Source organism: Heloderma suspectum, chromosome 4, assembly GCF_057233095.1.
Source record: "Heloderma suspectum isolate Gila_16-S chromosome 4, 16-S_ref, whole genome shotgun sequence".
NCBI classification, from domain to species: Eukaryota; Metazoa; Chordata; class Lepidosauria; order Squamata; family Helodermatidae; genus Heloderma; species Heloderma suspectum.
The window spans coordinates 308,436,456-308,458,748 of NC_139461.1; the positions used below are offsets into that span (position 1 = coordinate 308,436,456).

Here is a 22,293-nt window from a genome sequence, read left to right on the forward strand (position 1 = left end):
AGTGCAGTTTCTAGGTTCTGAGGTTGCACCCCTGGTTCTGACCTTGGATCCCAGAAACTGAACTATCCTATGTCCCCCAGACGCTGTCTAGGTACATAGAATTGCACCCTAAAGTATCATTAGCTTGTAGAAATTACTAACTAGAAAAATGTCTCTGAAGTTCAAGCCATACTTTAAAAAAATTTTATCACCTGCAGGTCAGCACATTCCAAACAACGTGTTTTCTACTAAGGTTCAAAACAAAAAACATGACTCTAGGTCATATTTCAGCATCCTTTGATCCCCCAGTTTAACTGCTCCATTTATGACCAAACAGCTGGCTAATTATCTAGCCCAGTCCTAAATCTCCTCATTATTTTGTAAGATGGTACAAAATTATCTTACAAAATAATGAGGAGATTTAGGACTGGGCTAGATATCTCCTTCATGGATCACTGCCTTGTTGTGGCGAAGGGGCTTGCGTAACTCAGTGAAGCCATAAGCTATGCCATGCAGGGGCACCCAAGACGGACAGGTCATGGTGGAGAGTTCTGACAAAATGTGGTCCACTGGAGAAGGAAATGGCAACCCACTCCAGTATTCTTGCCAAGAAAACCCCATGGAACGTATCACAAGGCTAAAAGAGATGACGCCGGAAGAGGAGCCCCTCAGGTCGGAAGGTGTCCAATATACTACTGGGGAAGAGCAGAGGGAATTTCCAAGTAGTGCCAGAAAGAGTGAAGCGGCCGGGCCAAGGCCAAAAGGACACTCAGCTATGTATGTGTCTGGTGGTGAAAAGAAAGTCCGATGCTGTAAAGAACAATATTGTTTAGGAACCTGGAATATCAGATCAATGAATCAAGGTAAGCTGGAAGTGGTCAAACAATAGATGGCAAGATTGAACATCGACATCTGGGGAATCAGCGAACTAAAATGGACAAGCATGGGCAAATTTAATTCAGGTGACCATTATATCTACTACTGGGGGCAAGAATCCCTTAGACGAAATGGAGCAGCACTCATAGTCAACAAAAGGGTGGGAAAAGCAGTACTGGGGTACAATCTCAAAAATGATAGAATGATATCAGTACGAATCCAAGGCAAGCCATTCAACATCACAGTAATTCAAGTCTATGCCACAACCAATGAGGCCAAAGAAGCTGAGGTTGATCGGTTCTATGAAGACCTACAACATCTTCTAGAACTAACATCAAAAAAAGATGTCCTTTTCATCATAGGGGATTGGAATGCTGAAGTAGGAAGTCAAGAAATCACCGGGATAACAGGCAAGCATGGCCTTGGTGTACAAAATGAAGCAGGACAAAGGCTAATAGAGGTTTGCCAAGAGAACACGCTGATCATAGCAAACACTCTTTTCCAACAGCACAAGAGGCGACTCTACACATGGACATCACCAGATGGTCAATATCGAAATCAGATTGATTATGTACTTTGCAGCCAAAGATGGAGAAGCTCTATACAGTCAGTAAAAACAAGACCTGGAACTAACTGTGGCTCAGATCATGAGCTTCCTGTTGCAAAATTTCAGCTTAAATGGAAGAACATAGGGAAAACCACTAAACCATTCATGTATGACCTAAATCATATCCCTGATGAATATACAGTGGAGGTGAGGAATAGATTTCAGGGATTAGACCTGATAGACAGAGTACCTGAGGAACTATGGACGGAGGTCCGTAACATTGTTCAGGAGGCAGCAACTCAATCCATCCCAAAGAAAAAGAAATGCAAGAAAGCCAAGTGGCTGTCCAATGAGGCTTTACAAGTAGCTCACGAAAGAAGGGAAGCGAAAAGCAAGGGAGAAAGGGGAAGATATACCCAACTGAATGCAGAGTTCCAGAAAATAGCAAGGAGAGATAAGAAGGCCTTTTTAAATACAATGCAAAGAAATCGAGGAAAACAATAGAATGGGAAAGACTAGAGATCTCTTCAAGAAAATCGGAGATCTCAAGGGAACGTTTTGTGCAAAGATGGGCATGATCAAGGACAAAGAAGGCAAGGACCTAACAGAAGCAGATGAGATTAAGAAGAGGTGGCAAGAATACACAGAAGAACTATACAGGAAAGATCTTAATGTCTCTGATAACCATGATAGTGCGGTCACTGAACTTGAGCCGGACATCCTAGAGAGTGGGCCTTAGGAAGCATGACTAACAACAAAGCTAGCGGAGATGACAGTATTCCAGCTGAGCTATTTAAGATCCTAAAAGATGATGCTGTTAAAGTGCTGCACTCAATATGCCAACACATTTGGAACACTCAACAGTGGCCACAAGACTGGAAAAGGTCAGTTTACATTCCAATTCCAAAGAAGGGCAACGCCAAAGAGTGTTCAAACTACCGTACCATTGCGCTCATTTCACATGCCAGCAAGGTGATGCTCAAAATCCTACAACCTAGGCTTCAGTAGTATGTGAACCAAGAACTACCGGAAGTACAAGCTGGGTTTCGAAGAGGCAGAGGAATTAGACATCAAATCGTCAACATTCGCTGCATCATGGAGAAAGCAAGAGAATTCCAGAAAAAAGTCTATTTCTGCTTCATTGACTACGCTAAAGCCTTTGATTGTGTGGATCACAACAAACTCTGGCAAATTCTTAAAGAGACGGGGGTACCAGACCACCTTACCTGTCTCCTGAGAAACCTGTATGAGGGTCAAGAAGCAACAATAAGAGCCGGACATGGAACAACCGATTGGTTCAAAATTGGGAAAGGAATACAACAAGGCTGCATATTGTCGCCCTGCTTATTTAACTTATATGCAGAGTACAACATGAGAAACGCCGGGTTGGATGAATCACAGGTCAGAATTAAGATTGCCAGGAGAATTATCAACAACCTCAGATACGCAGACGATACCACCCTAATGGCAGAAAGCGAGGAAGATCTCAAGAGCCTCTTGTTGAGGGTGAAAGAGGAGAGTGCAAAAGCTGGTTTGAAACTCAACATTAAAAAAACTAAGATCATGGCATCTGGCCCCATCACTTCCTGGCATATAGAAGGGGAAGAAATGGAAGCAGTGACAGATTTTATTTTCTTGGGCTCCAAGATCACCGCAGACGGTGACTGTAGCCATGAAATTAAAAGACGCTTGCTCCTTGGGAGGAAAGCTATGGCCAACCTAGACAGCATAGTAAGAAGCAGAGACATCACCTTGCCGACAAAGGTCCATCTAATCAAAGCTATGGTTTTCCCTGTAGCAACGTATGGCTGTGAGAGCTGGACTATAAGGAAGGCTGAGCGCCGAAGAATCGATGCTTTTGAACTGTGGTGCTGGAGAAGACTCTTATGAGTCCCCTGGACTGCAAGGAGGTCAAATCAGTCCATCCTAAAGGAAATCAACCCTGAGTGCTCATTGGAAGGACAGATACTGAAGCTGAAGCTCAAATATTTTGGCCACCTAATGCGAAGAGAAAACTCCCTAGAAAAGACCCTGATGCTGGGAAAGATTGAAGGCAAAAGGAGAAGGGGACGGCAGAGGATGAGATGGCTAGATAGCATCACCAATGCAATGAATATGGACTTGAGCACGCTCTGGGAGAGAGCGGAGGACAGGAAGGCCTAGCGTGCTATGGTCCATGGGGTCACAAAGAGTTGGACACGACTGAACGACTGAACAACAACAACAACAACATTATGTTGTAAGGTTATAAAGAAAAAGACACGCTAAGCCTTAGAATTTGGGTAAGGAAGAGTTTCAAAGGGGCACTACATGTTCATCTTAGGGTGTCACACATAAATATTAGTGAGGCTAGTTTAACCAAGTTCCTTCCACTAAGCTCTTTTCAAATGTATGAGTGAATGTAACTCATATTTTCATCCTCTCTTACATTCTGTGAGATCATAGGAAGTAATTAATCCAGTCATGAGGCAAAGATTATTAAGCAGGTTGTTTAAGTGGCAAGATTTTACAAAATTTATTTTAAAACTAAATGAAGTGATGCCTTATACCAAAGTTGCAAATACTTTTGGGATGACAATCAATCCAGTTGCTGGGGAACACGAGCAGGAGGGTGCTGTTGCACTCATGTCCTGCTTGTGGGCTTCCCATTGGGGTGTCTGGACAGCCACTGTGTAAACAGAACGTTGGACTAGAGAGGCCTTTGGTCTGTTCCAGCACGGCTATTATGTTCTTATTTTTCTGTAATATCCATGACATGACACAGAGTAAGGAAGTTTGGGTAGATTCCTATGTTTTTGAAAATGGAAATGGCAGCTATCATGTGAGAGTTTATGTTTCAGATAAGCCAAGCTGAGTACATTTAAAAAAAACCAAAAGACTACCATCATCGGCAGTGTTCAGCAACTATCAATAGGGAAGAAAGCTCACAGGTAGCAGAAATGTATGGTGCTTTGGACCTCCTTACCGGTATGACTTTTTAATATCATCTGAGGTAGCATTCTTGTCCAGTCCTAGCACATGGTACAATGATTCCCCAGACGTAGACAATGAACGTTGCCTCTGGTCTCCCATCTTGAGCTAACCTGGAAGAAAAACATTTAGGATATGGAGTAAAATCAGCTTGTAACCTAGGTAACACCAGCACTGTGCAATGGGCAGGATGGTGAATTTGGATGAGAGACACCAGGGTTCATATCCCCTGCTCAGCCATGAAGCACACTTGGTGACCACCATCATCTCCCTGTCCAACCGACCTCAGGGGAGCATTGAGAGGATCAAGTGGGATAACCCCATGCGTGCTGCTCTGAACTCCCCAAAAGAAGAGCATGACATTAGAAAGTTTATAACCTTTAGCTTCACCCAACCCTTTTCAGAGGGAGATACTGTTTTTTAAAGACCTATCTTTGAAAAGATGAACATGCTATTTTTGTGATCCCAGCAGTATTTGTTAAAATCCCATATCTCATTTAAAAAGTGTTGATCTATAGTTAACCTTCAAAAACACTCAACTAATTTGCACCAACAAGGTGTAACAAAAAACCACAGCACACAGGCAGTATTTTTATGGTGATAGTAAAAATGCCCACTAGAATTCAAGCAGCACTCCAGCCTAGCTCTAGATGCAAATTAATGCTTACCCCACATCTATTTTCTAAGTAAAGCAACTTTCCCAACTTTCTCTTTGTATTATTTGACAAATGATTATGAGAGCAGTGGGATGTCATGTTAAGAGTGTCATTAGCCATTCAAAGCTGCTTTGCTACTGAGTAGCTCATAAGGATGCAATTACTATAATGGGTCAGACCAATGGACAATTAGTCCTTCTTAGGCCAGTGCTCTGTTTCAATGTTGCCCAAACAGATACTGCAGAATAGTTCATGAACTTATCATGATGGCAATATTCAGCCCTTACAATCAATTCCTTGTATATTGGAACTGGAATATAGTAAGCATGAACATGGAAGGTATGCTTCTGGATGCGATGCCTAGAAAACACTGAAAGCCCTATCCATCATGCACCTATCCCAGCTTTGTAAATAAGCCCAAAAAGGTTACTAGCCTGCAAAAATGCTTAACAGCTTGCTGGGAGCTGGCAGAGGAGAGATGGAGAGTTCTATTCCTCCCGCAGCAGCCCACCACATTTTTATGCCAGGTATAGAAGGGGGGACTTTCCTCCTCTGGCAGCACACTTGGTTTCTATGCTGGGTTCAGAGGAGAGAGTGCTCTGTCCCTCCTCCACCAGCCTGCTCATTCGCCTGCATAGAATTCAATATGCTCACCTGCTCCTATGGCTACCAGGCTAGTGCTTAAATACAAGGCTGATTTATCCATTTATGCTAATGATCATCATCATATTCTGTGGCAATGAATTCCACTGATTACACATTTCATAAAGTATTTACTTCATTGTCTTAGCCCTGCTGCTTATCCACTGGATGCAGAGGCACTCAAGGATTTGCATTTTGAAAGTAAATTTCTGTCCGTACTACTCATGGTCTCATCATCCGCTATCTAAACCAAAGTGTCTAAATGACTAAAGCCAATCTTCACAAACTAATACTCTCACCCTCCCTGATGACATCAATTGCCCCTTTCTATATTTTCCATCTCTACCACCACCACCACCACCACCATCATCAGGGACAGCCAGAAATGTGTACAATGCTCTAAAGATGGACATTCCAAAATATTATAAAATGGCAAGGAGTAATTATGGCCAGAAAATGGTCTATGTTGAAGAAGGTGACTTTTCAAACAGCTCTGAGAGTTTGACTTAGTTTGCCAGACTAAGCACTTACCACATTCCACTTGCGAGCCTATGGTGCCTACATAACTACGGAATAGTGATCAGCTCAGTTACAGTTCAGAGAATATGTCAGAGCTAGAAGGTAATTCTGAATCCAGGAAGAAGTCGTAGGGACAATTACTTTAAAATCTAGATAATTTTTTTTTAAAAAAACTTCACTTTAGAGTGAGGCAAGTTTCTACTGAGACACAGAGAGAAATGTGTGAAGCCTCATTACCATCTGATGTCAATTAGAATATATTTTAAGCACCATTTTCAGAGGCCTGTACTATATGACAGCCAAAACAAATGTCAATTTAAGCACACAGGAACTACATAGTTAAGGAGCAGCAAAACATCCCAACATTATTCATGAAGACAGGTAAGAGAAGACACATCAGATGGCTCAAGACTGCAGAAACTCAGAGTAGACACAAAGTCTGTCTGGCATGTTATAGCAGCCTGAAAAGCAAATTCAAAGTTTACAGAAGAAATTTTACATTTCTTGCTGTCCCAGGTGGCTGGGAAGCATTCCATGTGTCTAGTGTGAAACAGAACCATCAGTCTGCGTCTACACAATGTGATAATGACTCATGGATGAATACCTCTTGTACCCTTGAGTCCAAGAGATGACTATTTAATCCTACCAACAACACAGCACTGTTATTTTATCTACCACAAAACGACACCCTGCAGCTTAAAATATAAACATTTTATGTTTCTACAAACACCTTAAATAGGTTCCAACCAACAAATGTAAGAATATATTAAAATGGACAACCCTCTCAAACCCAAATATCAAAAACAATGATGCCACAGGCTCTATGAAAGGGAACAGAGTAAAATAAACACCTGCTATATCATGATTTGTAAGACTGCCTCTTCCCATATGAACCTGCCCACCAACTCTGTTCAACATCAGAGGCCTTGCTCCATATCCTGTTGCCATCTGAGGTGCGGCAAGCTAGAACATGGGATAGGGCCCTCTCAACCATGGTGCCTAGGCCATAGAACTCCATACTGGAGAGGTTCAGTTGGCTCCCTCTCTTTTGAGCTTCAGATGAGCTTTAAAAAATATTCACCTAGGTTTGGTTGGGGTAAGCGTTTTTTTCCTTTCCACCTGTTGATTGATGATACTTTCAGTGATTCCATCTTGCTCTAAGTTTAATTGCATTTTTATTTGTCCTAGTATTTTAATTGCATAATTGTTCCTAGTGTTTTATTGTTCACTGAAGAGCGTATAAATTCCCTTATAAATAAATCCCACCCACCCTCTTCCTAACTTGGCCACAAACATAGAATTAAGTGCAATAACAGCAAGAACTGTGCCTCTCTAATGACTATAGATTTCCTTGTCATAGGCCCCAAAATTCTATTTGAGTTCTATTTGATACCTTATTTATTTTATTATTCCACTCATCAGCCCAAAAGATTCCCAGAGTGGCTTACATACAATCCGTAAAACAAGGCAGTCCCTGCTCAGAGGCTTACATTCTAAAAAGAAATGACACACAAGGAAAAATGGGTAGGGAAGAAACAGGAGATTTTATCTTCTGATTATGAGCTTTAAAAAAATATATGACAGTCCTCTTTTCCACACAGACTTTGGAAATACTGTGATAAAATAATCCAATACATGATAAAAACTCTAAAGTGTTTATGCAACACCCTTTTGGGCTACCAACATGGTTGCTATTGTCTAGCCAAGCTGATCTCTCCTTAATAGAGATGGAATGAGCATTTGAATATGCGAGTGCTCCTGCACAATGCCCATGATGCAATTGCTGCAAAATGCAGTGGCCAGACTGATAACAGGGACCAGAAGGTCTAAACATATAAGACCAACTCTGGCCCGCTTGCACTGGCTGCCTGTATGTTTCCAAGCCCAATTAAAGGTGCTGGTTTTAACCTATAAAGCCTTACAAGGCTTGGGACCACAATACCTGACGGAGCACCTCTCCTGACACAAACCTAGCCGTATACTACACTCCGCATCTAAGGCCCTCCTCCGGCTGCCTACCCTGAGGGAAGCTCGGAAGACAATGACAAGGAAGAGGGCCTTCTCGGTGGTGGCCCCAAATTATGGAATGATCTCCCCGATGAGGCCTGCCTGACACCAACATTGTTATCTTTTCGGCGCCAGGTTAAGTCCTTTCTCTTCTCCCAGGCATTGCTATGGTTGTTTGCTTTTGAGCTTGTTTGTCTGAAGTTGTTTTAGATATATGTTTCTTTTGTGTATATTTTCTATTCAGGTGTTTTTATGTAAATGATTTTTAATCTCTCTATATTGTATTTTAATTTTTTGTGAACCACCCAGAGTGCTTCGGCTATTGGGCAGTATAGAAATGTAATAAATAATATAGAAATGTAATAAATAATAATGATCTTAGGATGCAGCGTGTGCAGGTCCCAAAATGGCTGAAGCAGGTGAAAAGTCAGCCCCTTACTGAAGATCATTATGGCCCAGCCACCTTCAACAAGGGGAGGTTGCTTTCTGCCCTGCACCAGTCATTTTTCAGAGCAGCAGGGTCTTTAACTGAACTGTGGTGCTGGAGGAAAATTCTGAGAGTGCCTTGGACTGCAAGAAGATCAAACCAGTCCATACTCCAGGAAATAAAGCCAGACTGTTCACTTAAGGGAATGATATTAAAGGCAAAACTGAAGTACTTTGGCCACATCATGAGAAGACAGGATACTCTGGAGAAGATGCTGATGCTAGGGAAAGTAGAAGGCAAAAGGAAGAGGGGCGAACCAAGGGCAAGGTGGATGGATGATATTCTGGAGGTAACAGGCTCGACCTGGGGTAGCTGGGGGTGGCGACAGCTGACAGGAAGCTCTGGCATGGGCTGGTCCTTGAAGTCACGAAGAGTCGGAAGCGACTGACTGAATAAACAACAACAAAGGGTCTTTAACCCCACCTTTCAAATCAATGGAGAGCCTCCATTGATTTGAACAGGCAGAGTTAGACCCTGCCTGCAGCTCCAAAAACACCTGGTGGCCATTTTCTAGCCAAACTGGTCTGCCCTTACTAAAATTGGTTGGACGAACAGCAAGTTTTTGCAATAATTTTTTTTAGCATCTGAGAAAGCTGTCAAGAAGGGAAATACTCCAAAAATTTCAACCATTTTGAACAAAACATATGTTTTTGTGCATCCTTCGTTCTTACACCCTCTTATTTATTTGATTGAAGATAACAAAATCAATCAAAGCCCTATAACAAAAGGTTCTTAGGGTGGCTCACAATCTTTGCCTCAGGCAAAAAAGGCATTATCTTAGCAAAGTGAATTATACACAAGTTAATGAATTCTCCACAATGCTTCAAGGGGCATTAAGCATTTTACTGTTTAATATCTATTAAGGAATCCACAGTTAAAATCTTGATGACTGTATCTAGAACAAGGGCAGAATTTCTTACAGAACCAATACCTTATGAGTCAAAGTGAACCCATTTCCCAGGGACAAATGATTTTGGTGGGCAGGAGACAGGACTGTGCAGCTACCACTTAATTCACCCAGAACACTTAATTCACCCAGACAACCCAAGACAACCACACCTGTTTTAATGTAAGGATGGCTGTTACACTACTGTTAAGGGTACCAACTGAATGGTAACTGTGAGTTCATCAGTGTAAGCAGTCACAAATCCCTCCCACATCTAGCCATACCATTTTGAATGCCCCCACTTTTTTTTAAAAAAAGGTGTTGTCTTTAATTTCTTCTTCCCTTTGGAGGCCATATGATCTTTCTTCCCAGCACTCATGAACATGTATATGGCAGAATGAAAACCCCTAGATGTGCTTCCCATCACCAGCGAAGCATCTAGCCCAATATGCAGAGGCAACTATATTGCTAGCTGCGACTAGAGCAATTAAAGCATTAACAAACAAAAGCAATATCCTTCCCAGGAAATATCCTTTCTTTGGGTTAAGCCCAAATTTACAGCCTAAGATATAGGCACTTGGTATTTTTACTCATACTGGCATGTGTGTATAATTCAGTATTTGAAGACGGCAGAGGATGAGATGGCTAGATAGCATCACTGATGCAATGAATATGGACTTGAGCACGCTCCGGGAGAGAGCGCAGGACAGGAAGGCCTGGCGTGCTATGGTCCATGGAGTCACAAAGAGTCGGACACGACTGAACGACTGTACAACAACAACAGCAAAAAAGGCAAACAGTTTTGAACAAAGCTCAGCTGGAAAAACAACAACTGAAACTTGATTTTCTCTTCCATCCAATTTTTAGCATTTCAACCCTCCCATGATCAAGTCCAGCAAGGCCTCTAACAAAGCTACGAGATCATCATTATCAGCCATTCTTCAGCAGCAAACACTCTGAGACAAGACTGGCTGCCAGCTATTTTTGGATTAGATCATTTCCACTAGCCTGCATTAGATTAAATAGGCCTTTGCAAAAGGTATTTTTAAAGCACTCTGCTCTCAGCCAATTTAACTCTTTCCCTTTGGTTGTACTGGCCCATCTACTCTCTATAAAATATATTCAGAAAGCAAAACAAAAATAAATTCCATTATCTGGTTCTCAAGATCAGCAATAAGAACTTGATACATTCCATGCCAGAGGCAAATATTCAGATCATGCTCACATCCTGGGGGCAGATAGTGTCCACCCCAGAATTAAAACTTAGCAGGAAAAAAAATACCACTTGAGGAAGTAATGCAGAAAAAGCAACAGGATGCTGTCTTGCAAAACTTGTTCTCAGCTCAGTTAAGATGTGAAGAGCTTGTGAAATGTGGATGAAAGCTCTGCTGAAAGCTACCTTCCACTTACACCTTGCCAAATGTTGTGCTAGTCATGCTTGAGAGCTTTGACGGAGCGGGTCATCATACGGAGCAGGTCATCACATGGAGCTTTTATCCTGCTATTGAGATGGCTCTCTCACAGGGTGTCTCCCACCATTTCCCCCAGCCTATCCCGTGTTTTCCCCAAACGCAAAAACTGTATTTTTTCCAGCTCATGGAACAGGAGCGCCATGACCTCCCTGTCAAATTCTCCAATAGCGGGAGAAACCACTCTGTCTGCCTGCTGTGGGCGTTTGTTTTCAGTTGCTGAAGGCAGTGAGGATGGGAGTGGGTGTGCAGGAGCAGATTTGATTTGACAGGCGCAAGGGCAAGAATCGCCTGTTGGTTGCAACTCCTGCCTCCGCTCAAGTCTTGCTGAGGAAGGATTTTCCTCAGTTCCCAGGTGTCTGCCATGCAAATGCTTGAGCATGTTTTTCTGATGGAGGGAGAAGAGGGTAAAATGCCTCCCTGCAATGAAGGGAGACACATCTGATGCCCCACCCCACCAAGCTCAGAACCAATGTCCTCTGTTGATTCAGAGCACCCCATTAAGTTCAGTGGGGCTTACTCCATAATAAGTGTGCCAAGGCTTGCAGACTTACAGGGTGATCTTAAGTCTACTCAGAAGTAAGTCCCATTGAGTTCAATGGGGTTTACTCCCATGTAAGTGTGTCGAGGATTGCAGACTTACAGTGCAATCCTACATTTTATGTCTACTCAGAAGTAAGTCAGAGGTTTCCTGTGGGCTGTGAGAAGAGAGTACATCAGACGTTAAGCTACAGAAACAAGAACCCACCCCCCACCCCGCTCCTTTGCACACATTCCAGGGAGGGAGAAAGGAAGGCACTCCTTCAGTTCAAACCACGTGTCTGCCATGTAAAGGAGGCCTTCCTAATCCCGCAAAGAAAATGAAAGCAGGAAGCTCCAGAAACGATGTGGGGGTTTGTGGGGGGGGGGGCGTTTTTTAATGTAGAAACACCCTGAAGATTGTTGTTGTTGTTCAGTCGTGTCCGACTCTTCGTGACCCCATGGACCATAGCACGCTAGGCCTTCCTGTCCTGCGCTCTTTCCCGGAGCGTGCTCAAGTTCATATTCATTGCATCCGTGATGCTATCTAGCCATCTCATCCTCTGCCGTCCCCTTCTCCTTTTGCCTTCAGTCTTTCCCAGCATCAGGGTCTTTTCCAGGGAGTTTTCTCTTCGCATTAGGTGGCCAAAATATTGGAGCTTCAGCTTCATTATCTGTCCTTCCAATGAGCACTCAGGGTTGATTTCCTTTAGGATGGACTGATTTGACCTCCTTGCAGTCCAGGGGACTCGTAAGAGTCTTCTCCAGCACCACAGTTTGAAAGCATCAATTCTTCGGCGCTCAGCCTTCCTTATAGTCCAGCTCTCACAGCCATACATTACTACTGGGAAAACCATAGCTTTGATTAGATGGACCTTTGTCGGCAAGGTGATGTCTCTGCTTCTTACTATGCTGTCTAGGTTTGCCATAGCTTTCCTCCCAAGGAGCAAGCGTCTTTTAATTTCATGGCTACAGTCACCATCTGCGGTGATCTTGGAGCCCAAGAAAGTAAAATCTGTCACTGCTTCCATTTCTTCCCCTTCTATATGCCAGGAAGTGATAGGGCCAGATGCCATGATCTTAGTTTTTTTAATGTTGAGTTTCAAACCAGCTTTTGCACTCTCCTCTTTCACCCTCAACAAGAAGCTCTTGAGATCCTCTTCGCTTTCTGCCATTAGGGTGGTATCGTCTGCATATCGGAGGTTGTTGATAATTCTCCCAGCAATCTTAATTCCGACCTCTGATTCATCCAACCCGGCATTTCTCATGATGTACTCTGCATATAAGTTAAATAAGCAGGGCGACAATATGCAGCCTTGTCGTACTCCTTTCCCAATTTTGAACCAATCGGTTGTTCCATCTCTGGTTCTTACTGTTGCTTCTTGACCCTCGTACAGGTTTCTCAGGAGACAGGTAAGGTGGTCTGGTACTCCCATCACTTTCAGAATTTGCCACAGTTTGTTGTGATCCACACAATCAAAGGCTTTAGCGTAGTCAATGAAGCAGAAATAGACATTTTTCTGGAATTCTCTTGCTTTCTCCATGATGCAGCGAATGTTGGCGATTTGATCTCTAGTTCCTCTGCCTCTTCTAAACCCAGCTTGTACTTCCGGTAGTTCTCGGTTCGCATACTGCTGAAGCCTAGCTTGTAGGATTTTGAGCATCACCTTGCTGGCATGTGAAATGAGCGCAATTGTGCGGTAGTTTGAACACTCTTTGGCGTTGCCCTTCTTTGGAATTGGAATGTAAACTGACCTTTTCCAGTCTTGTGGCCACTGTTGAGTGTTCCAGATTTGTTGGCATATTGAATGCAGCACTTTAACAGCATCATCTTTTAGGATTTTAAATAGCTCGGCTGGAATAATGTCATCTCCACTAGCTTTGTTGTTACTAATGCTTCCTAAGGCCCTCTTGACTTCACTCTCTAGGATGTCCGGCTCAAGTTCAGTGACCGCACTATCATGGCTATCAGGGACATTCAGATCTTTCCTGTATAGTTCTTCTGTGTATTCTTGCCACCTCTTCTTAATCTCATCTGCTTCTGTTAGGTCCCTGCCTTCTTTGTCCTTGATCATGCCCGTCTTTGCACAAAACGTTCCCTTGAGATCTCCAATTTTCTTGAAGAGATCTCTAGTCTTTCCCATTCTGTTGTTTTCCTCGATTTCTTTGCATTGTTCATTTAAGAAGGCCTTCTTGTCTCTCCTTGCTATTCTCTGGAACTCTGCATTCAGTTGGGTATATCTTCCCCTTTCTCCCTTGCTTTTCGCTTCCCTTCTTTCCTCAGCTACTTGTAAAGCCTCCTCAGACAGCCACTTGGCTTTCTTGCATTTCTTTTTCTTTGGGACGGATTTCGTTGCTGCCTCCTGAACAATGTTACGGACCTCCGTCCATAGTTCCTCAGGCACTCTGTCTATCAGGTCTAATCCCTGAAATCTATTCCTCACCTCCACTGTATATTCATCAGGGATATGATTTAGGTCATACCTGAACGGTTTAGTGGTTTTCCCGACGTTCTTCAATTTAAGCCAAAATTTTGCAAGAAGCAGCTCATGATCTGAGCCACAGTCAGCTCCAGGTCTTGTTTTGACTGACTGTATGGAGCTTCTCCATCTTTGGCTGCAAAGGACATAATCAATCTGATTTCGATATTGACCATCTGGTGACGTCCATGTGTAGAGTCGCCTCTTGTGCTGTTGGAAAAGAGTGTTTGTTCTCAGATCAGCATGTTCTCTTGGCAAAACTCTATTAGCTTTTGTCCTGCTTCATTTTGTACACCAAGGCCATGCCTGCCTGTTATCCCGGTGATTTCTTGACTTCCTACTTTAGCATTCCAATCCCCTATGATGAAGAGGACATCTTTATTTGGTGTTAGTTCTAGAAGGTGTTGGAGGTCTTCATAGAACCGATCAACCTCAGCTTCTTCGGCCTCAGTGGTTGGGGCATAGACTTGAATTACTGTGATGTTGAATGGTTTGCCTTGGATTCGTACTGAGATCATTCTATCATTTTTAAGATTGTACCCCAGTACTGCTTTTCCCACCCTTTTGTTGACTATGAGTGCTACTCCATTTCTTCTAAGGGATTCTTGCCCACAATAGTAGATATGATGGTCACCTGAATTAAATTCGCCCATGCCTGTCCATTTTAGTTCGCTGATTCCCAAGATGTCGATGTTCAATCTTGCCATCTCATGTTTGACCACCTCCAGCTTACCTTGATTCATTGATCTGACATTCCAGGTTCCTAAACAATATTGTTCTTTACAGCATCGGATTTTCTTTTCACCGCCAGACACATCCACAGCTGAGTGTCCTTTCGGCTTTGGTCCAGCCGCTTCACTCTTTCTGGCGCTACTTGGAAATACCCTCTGCTCTTCCCCAGTAGCATATTGGACACCTTCCGACCTGAGGGGCTCATCTTCCGGCGTCATATCTTTTAGCCTTGTGATACGTTCCATGGGGTTTTCTTGGCAAGAATACTGGAGTGGGTTGCCATTTCCTTCTCCAGTGGACCACATTTTGTCAGAACTCTCTGCCATGACCTGTCCGTCTTGGGTGGCCCTGCACGGCATAGCTTATGGCTTCACTGAGTTACGCAAGCCCCTTCGCCACAACAAGGCAGTGATCCATGAAGGGGACCCTGAAGATACGATGCACTATTTAAATAAAACAGTTTAGCCTTGGGCTCCAAGGGCCAAACTCTGTAGTGATGCAAAATTTAGAGTTGAATCAGTATGAAATTTCCTGCATATTCATCTAAGATTAACCAAAGTCTAGAAATCAATTTCTTCAAATCTTTCCCTCAACTACAAACTGGGTGGTGTTGACAACCCTCTTTAGCCTTTAACACTCTCACTGGTGCGTACATAGGGCTGAGTGTATTTTGCAAAAGCACAGGGACTGGAACAAAATTTAGCATCTTGAGGATATCAATATTAATTTTTAGAAAGCAAGTTTCTAGCTCTTATGGCAGCAGGGAACTTAATGTGTAGGTTATGCCTGGGAAAATCTACTACTAAACAATTAAATAGCACACATGACATCATTTGTGTTATACAGAACATGGAAAAGACCAGGTCCTTGCTTAGAGGGCTAGAAATCTGTATTAGAAGGGCCAGACTAGGAAAAGGGCTGGGGAATGGCAATAAGGAGTGAGGACAAGGGAGATACAAAGCATCAGGATGCTTTTTTAAAAAAATAAAAAATAAACTGCTCATGCAGAGGGACTTGGAGAGGTGACCAGCCAGCAGAAAGGAGAAACTGTTCTAACCAGTAAGTGATACAAAAGAAGGGGAGGGTTTAAGCCCAAAGTATGGTGGCTACTCCAAACTAGGAAGTCAGGGAAGCAGATCAGGAGCATGAGTGCAAAACCAGATTTTTTTGGTGGTTGGGGAGGGAAAGCAGCCATGTTTATGGTCTAAATGGGTGCGCAGAATGGATGGACAGGGAGAAGACAGCATGGAGTCAAATGATGGTAAGGAGGAAAGCACGGGCAGCAGAGAATTCACAGTGACCACAGAAGATTGTGCAGTGGAAATTGGAGGGAATTATGCTCAGATGGGAACTCTAGAGACAGAACAATGATTGGAGCAATGAGTGGGCAGGTCTGTAGTGAAAATAGTGATCAAAAGGAGTGAACAAGAGATATGAGGGGCTGATTGGGATAATCAACATGAATATTAAAGTCCCCAACAATAAGGCAGGTGACTGAGAGGAAAAGGAGGGAAACCAAGCATCAGAGCTGTGCTAGGTAAGGGTTAGCGCCAACAGAGGGGAGAAGAGATGGATGGAATGGACTTTAGAACAGCAACAAGTAATGGACAGAGAAAAGAATATTTAAAGAAGTATCTGGAAGGTCACAGCACTATCACATCCTTCCCACAGTAGGAAGTATGAGAGACAGAAGGCCAGCAGGCAAGAGGGCAGCTGCAGAGATACTGAAGCAAAGGTTCTGTAAGGTAAGTGCAAGGAAGTGGAAAAAGCAGGTTGTGCAGTACAGAAAGCTTATTAAGACTACAGCACATACTACAGACAGAATGAACAAAGGAAGAAAACATGAAAGTGATCAGGAAATAGGGAGAAGAATCAGGAAGCAGAATGAACCCAAAATCCACAATGGAATGGAGTTTGACAAGCCAAGGGGACATATAGCAGTGAGTGCTTAATTTGTATAATTTATTCTAGATATATTATTTCTATTTACTTGAAAAAGATGTGTGTTACACATCATCAGAATGTAGATCTGATTTTGTGCCAAGTACACATGGGTCTGTTCCTGAGTGGGAAAATTCCTACTCTATCCCTTTGCCTGTATGACTTCCAACAAGCAAGTTGTACTGCATGCGAAAAACAAGAACTGTCACCTGCTAATTCAACCCGCAGCAAATTCCTTCTTCACTCCCAAATATGCCATAAATAAGCCAAATGTGACATAAATCAAAAATAGCACAGATCACCTCAGCAAAGGAGATCGTTACCTTGTCATGGTGCTGGAGCTTGAGCACCTCAATGACGTCATGAGCTAAACCGTGAAGGGACACCCAAGACGGGAAGGTCATGGCAGAGAGGTCAGACTAAATACGATGCCTGGGGAAGGAAATGGCAACCCACCCCAGTATTCTTGCCATGAAAACTAAATGGATCAGTACAACCAGAGATATGTCAGTATACCATCGGAAGATGGGACTCCCAGGTTGGAAGATAGTCAAAATGCTACTGGGGAGGAACAGAGGATAAGTTCAACTAGCCCCAGATGTGATGACGCAGCTAGCTCAAAGCCGAAAGGACAACTAGCAGCCAATGGCACGTGCTGGTGGTGAACGACGAATCCGATGTTCTAAAGATCAACACACCATAGGAACCTGGAATGTAAGATCTATGAGCCAGAGCAAATTGGATGTGGTTATTGGGGAAATGTCAAGATTAAATATAGACATTTTGGGTGTCAGTGAACTGAAGTGGACTGGAATGGGCCACTTCACATCAAATGACCACCAGATCTACTACTGTGGACAAGAGGACCACAGAAGAAATGGAGTAGGCTTCATAATTCATAAGAAAGTGGCTAAAGCAGTGCTTGGATACAATCCAAAAAATGACAGAATGATCTCAATTCCAATTCAGGGTAAGCCATTTAACATCACAGTGATCCAAATATACGCCCCAACCACAGATGCTGAAGAAGCAGAAGTAGATCAGTTCTATGAGGATCTGCAGCACCTACCGGATAGTACGCCAAACAAAGATGTTATTTTCATTACAGGAGACTGGAATGCTAAGGTGGGTAGTCAAACGACACCTGGAATTACAGGCAAGCATGGTCTGGGAGAACAAAATGAAGCAGGACATAGGCTGATAGAATTTTGCCAAGACAACTCACTGTGCATAACAAACACTCTCTTCAAACAACCTAAGAGACGACTTTACATGGACTTCACCAGACAGTTGACACCAAAATCAGATTGACTACATCCTCTGTAGCCAAAGGTGGTGGACATCTATGCAGTCGGTAAAAACAAGACCTGGAGCTGATTGTAGTTCAGATCATGAACTTCTTATTGCACAATTTAGAATCAGACTAAAGAGAATAGGGAAGACCCAGAGATCAGTTAGATATGAGCTCACTAATATTCCTCATGAGTATGCAGTGGAGGTGAAGAATAGATTTAAGGGACTAGATTTAGTAGATAGGGTCCCAGAAGAACTATGGACAGAAGTTCGCAACATTGTTCAGGAGGCGGCAACAAAAAACGTCCCAAAGGAAATGAAAACCAAGAAGGCAAGATGGCTGTCTGCTGAGACACTGGAAGCAGCCCAGGAAAGAAGGAAGCAAAAGGCAACAGTGATAGGGGGAGATATGCCCAATTAAATGCAGAATTCCAGAGGTTAGCCAGAAGAGATAAGGAATTATTTTTCAACAAGCAATGCGCGGAAGCGGAAGAAGTTAATAGAACAGGAAGGACAAGAGACCTCTTCCAGAAAATTAGAAACATCGGAGGTAAATTCCAGGCAAAAATGGGTATGATCAAAAACAAAGATGGCAAGGACCTAACAGAAGCTGAAGAGATCAAGAAAAGGTGGCAAGAATATATGGAAGATCTGTATAGGAAGGATAATAATATCGGGGATAGATTTGACGGTGTGGTCAGTGAGTTAGAGCCAGACATCCTGAAGAGTGAGGTTGAATGGGCCTTAAGAAGCATTGCTTATAACAAGGCAGCAGGAGATGACAGTATCCCAGCTGAACTGTTTAAAATCTTGCAAGATGATGCTGTCAAGGTGATGCATGCCATATGCCAGCAAATTTGGAAAACACAAGAATGGCCAACAGATTGGGAAAAATCAACTTATATCCCCATACCAAAAAAGGGAAGCACCAAAGAATGTTCAAACTATGGAACAGTGGCACTTATTTCACATGCCAGTAAGGGAATGCTCAAGACCTTGAAAGGTAGACTCCAGCAATTCATGGAACGAGAATTGCCAGATGTACAAGCTGGGTTTAGAAAAGGCAGGGGAACTAGAGACCAAATTGCCAATATCCGCTGGATAATGGAGAAAGCCAGGGACTTTCAGAAAAACATCTATTTCTGTTTTATTGACTATTCTAAAGCCTTTGACTATGTGGATCATCATAAATTGTGGCAAGTTCTTGGTGGGATGGGGATACCAAGTCATCTTCTCCGCCTCCTGAGGAATCTGTATAATGACCAAGTAGCAACGGTAAGAACAGACCACGGAACAACGGACTGGTTTAAGATTGGGAAAGGAGTACGGCAGGGTTGTATATTCTCACCCTACCTATTCAACCTGTACTCAGAACACATCATGCGACGTGCTGGGCTTGATGAAGCCAAGGCTGGAGTTAAAATCTCTGGTTGAAACATTAACAATCTCCGATATGCAGATGATACCACTTTGATGGCTGGAAGCGAGGAGGAGCTGAGGAACCTCATGACGAAGGTGAAAGAAGAAAGTGCAAAAGCTGGGTTGCAGTTAAACCTCAAAAAAACCAAGATTATGGCAACCAGCTTGAGTGATAACTGGCAAATAGAGGGAGAAAACGTGGGGGCAGTGACAGACTTTGTCTTTCTAGGCGCAAAGATTACTGCAGATGCTGACTGCAGCCAAGAAATCAGAAGACGTTTACTTCTTGGGAGGAGAGCATTGGCAAATCTTGATAAAATGGTGAAGAGCAGAGACATCACACTGACAACAAAGGTCCGCATAGTTAAAGCAATGGTATTCCCCGTAGTAACCTATGGCTGCGAGAGCTGGACCATAAGGAAGGCTGAGCGAAGGAAGATAGATGCTTTTGAACTGTGGTGCTGGAGGAAAATTCTGAGAGTGCCTTGGACTGCAAGAAGATCAAACCAGTCCATCCTCCAGGAAATAAAGCCAGACTGCTCACTTGAGGGAATGATATTAAAGGCAAAACTGAAGTACTTTGGCCACATGGAGAAGATGCTGATGCTAGGGAAAGTGGAAGGCAAAAGGAAGAGGGGCCAACCAAGGGCAAGATGGATGGATGATATTCTGGAGGTGACGGACTCAACTTTGGGGGAGCTGGGGGTGGCGAAAGCCGACAGGAAGCTCTGGCGTGGGCTGGTCCATGAAGTCACGAAGAGTCGGAAGCGACTGACTGAATAAACAACAACAAAGCGCAGATCATCCCCTTCATGGATCACTGCCTCGTTGTGGCAAAGGGGCTTGTGTAACTCAGTGAAGCCATAAGCTATGCCGTGCAGGGCCACCCAAGACAAGACAGGTCATGGCGGAGAGTTGTGACAAAATGTGGTCCACTGGAAAAGGAAATGGCAACCCACTCCAGTATTCTTGCCAAGAAAACCCCATGGAACATATCACAAGGCTAAAAGAGATGACACTGGAAGATGAGCCCCTCAGGTCGGAAGATGTCCAATATACTACTGGGGAAGAGCAGAGGGTATTTCCAAGTAGCGCCAGAAAGAGTGAAGCGGCTGGGCCAAAGAGGATGAGATGGCTAAATAGCATCACTGATGCAATGAATATGGAATTGAGCACACTCAAGGAGAGAGCAAAGGGCAGGAAGGCCTGGTGTGCTATGGTCCATGGGGTCACGAAGAGTCGGACATGACTGAACGACTGAACAACAACAAAAGCGCAGATCATAAGCAAAGCAAAACCTGCCAGGCTCTACTCCCCTCCCATCAGAGGAAAGAATAGGAATTTCATGCTAGGAGCAAGGTTTACTTGTTAATGACTTCAAAACAGATCAAAGGGAAAGTTGCAGAACTACATGGGCCGAAAGCACTCCTAACATACCCAGAGAAGGAACCTGAGGACACAGAACGCTTGCTGAAATACATGTATGGCATGTACTGGGATGTATGCATACTGTACTTCGAACTTTAAAAAGTTCTTTTTATCTGAGAACCTTGGAAAATACATTATACTTAAGGCTGCACAAAGACAAATAAAGAACTGTTATTTGTTCAGTCAAGACTTTCCAAATTAGAAATGCTTTCTAAATTAACCAAATTTGAAAACCTGTTGAAATGTAGTAGGGGCAAATTTCAGTGCCGTAAGGAGGATTCTTTGCTAAGGCTGCATCATAGTATGCTGGTTGCAACAGACACATACGAATCACGACGGAACTACGTATTTGGCAGCAGAACACGTGTATCTACCAAGCAACTATAAAGCAGCAGCATGAGGGGGCGGTTTCCAGCAGAGAAGTTGCAGGCAGAAGAGGAGGGAAATGCTTAGTCGTCCGGCACTCACAGCTTTCCCCCAACAGCCCCTTCCTCCCCAGTAACAAATACGCTTCCGGAACCCCCAGTCCCACAGCCAAACATGTAGTCCCAGCCTTATTCTGTTTATGAACCTGACAGCCTTGAATTCAAAAATAAGGTTAGAAGTAAGGATAGGAGCAGTAGTAAGTTAAATAGATGACAATACTGCCACAAAAGTAAAATAAAATGGAAAGCCTAGATGCTTGCTTTTCACAGGTAATGGATTCTCCAATATGCATTGGTTTTTATATACCGAAGACCAATCATATCATCATCTGTTCCCCAGACTCAGTCCTTCCAGGTAGTTCTATTTCATGGGGCCTAGGGATGCTCTGTATCTTTAAGGAGTGTGACTTGCTACACACTCACCAGCCATCTGTTATATTCTAGCCAGGAGGATTCCCTTGAAGTGGTTTCTCTCTAAAGGCTATGAAGAAAGGTAACATCCTGGATTAAACAACATCACTCTCAACTGCCCACACACCAAGCACTGAGGGCACCTGGTTAGTCAGTACTACTGAAAAAAAACATGCATCTAAACTCATCATGGTCCTGTTTTCTTCATTACATGCCTTGTTTTCCTGTAGTCTACCCAATGTTTATCTCTATCATGTCAGGTTTAATTTAAATTAACAAACATCACTACTCTTTGAGTCACTACAGTGACTCAGACTCCCTCCTTTATCAGCAAACTGCTGAACATCTGCTCTCTCATTTTATAGCTTCATGGTGAGATCACCACACAATACTAGCTGATTTGGTTCCTGAGGGAGAAGGAAAAATCTAAAGCTGTCAGTCAACATTTCCATGCATTATTTTCCCTCCAAAATTATTCAAAGTAACAATTCAACAGTTTCAAATTCGCTGAAGTGCTGGGAATAATTTGTACATATCTCTTGGGTGAAACACCAACATATGGCTCAGTAAGGAAACTGCAAAGTTAAGTATGTATGTTTTGGCATTT

General features: G+C 43.2%; 1 protein-coding gene across 1 annotated transcript in view; it reads right to left on the reverse strand.

The window, feature by feature from the left end:
* The window catches only part of DNAJC5 (DnaJ heat shock protein family (Hsp40) member C5), a 76,118-nt gene that overhangs the window by 23,351 nt on the left and 30,474 nt on the right, over positions 1-22,293 (reverse strand). The window contains exon 3 of the mRNA XM_084854479.1: positions 4,368-4,485. Coding sequence (XP_084710605.1) covers positions 4,368-4,474 — 107 coding nt within the window. The 5' untranslated portion in view covers positions 4,475-4,485. The remainder of the gene's footprint in view (positions 1-4,367; positions 4,486-22,293) is intronic.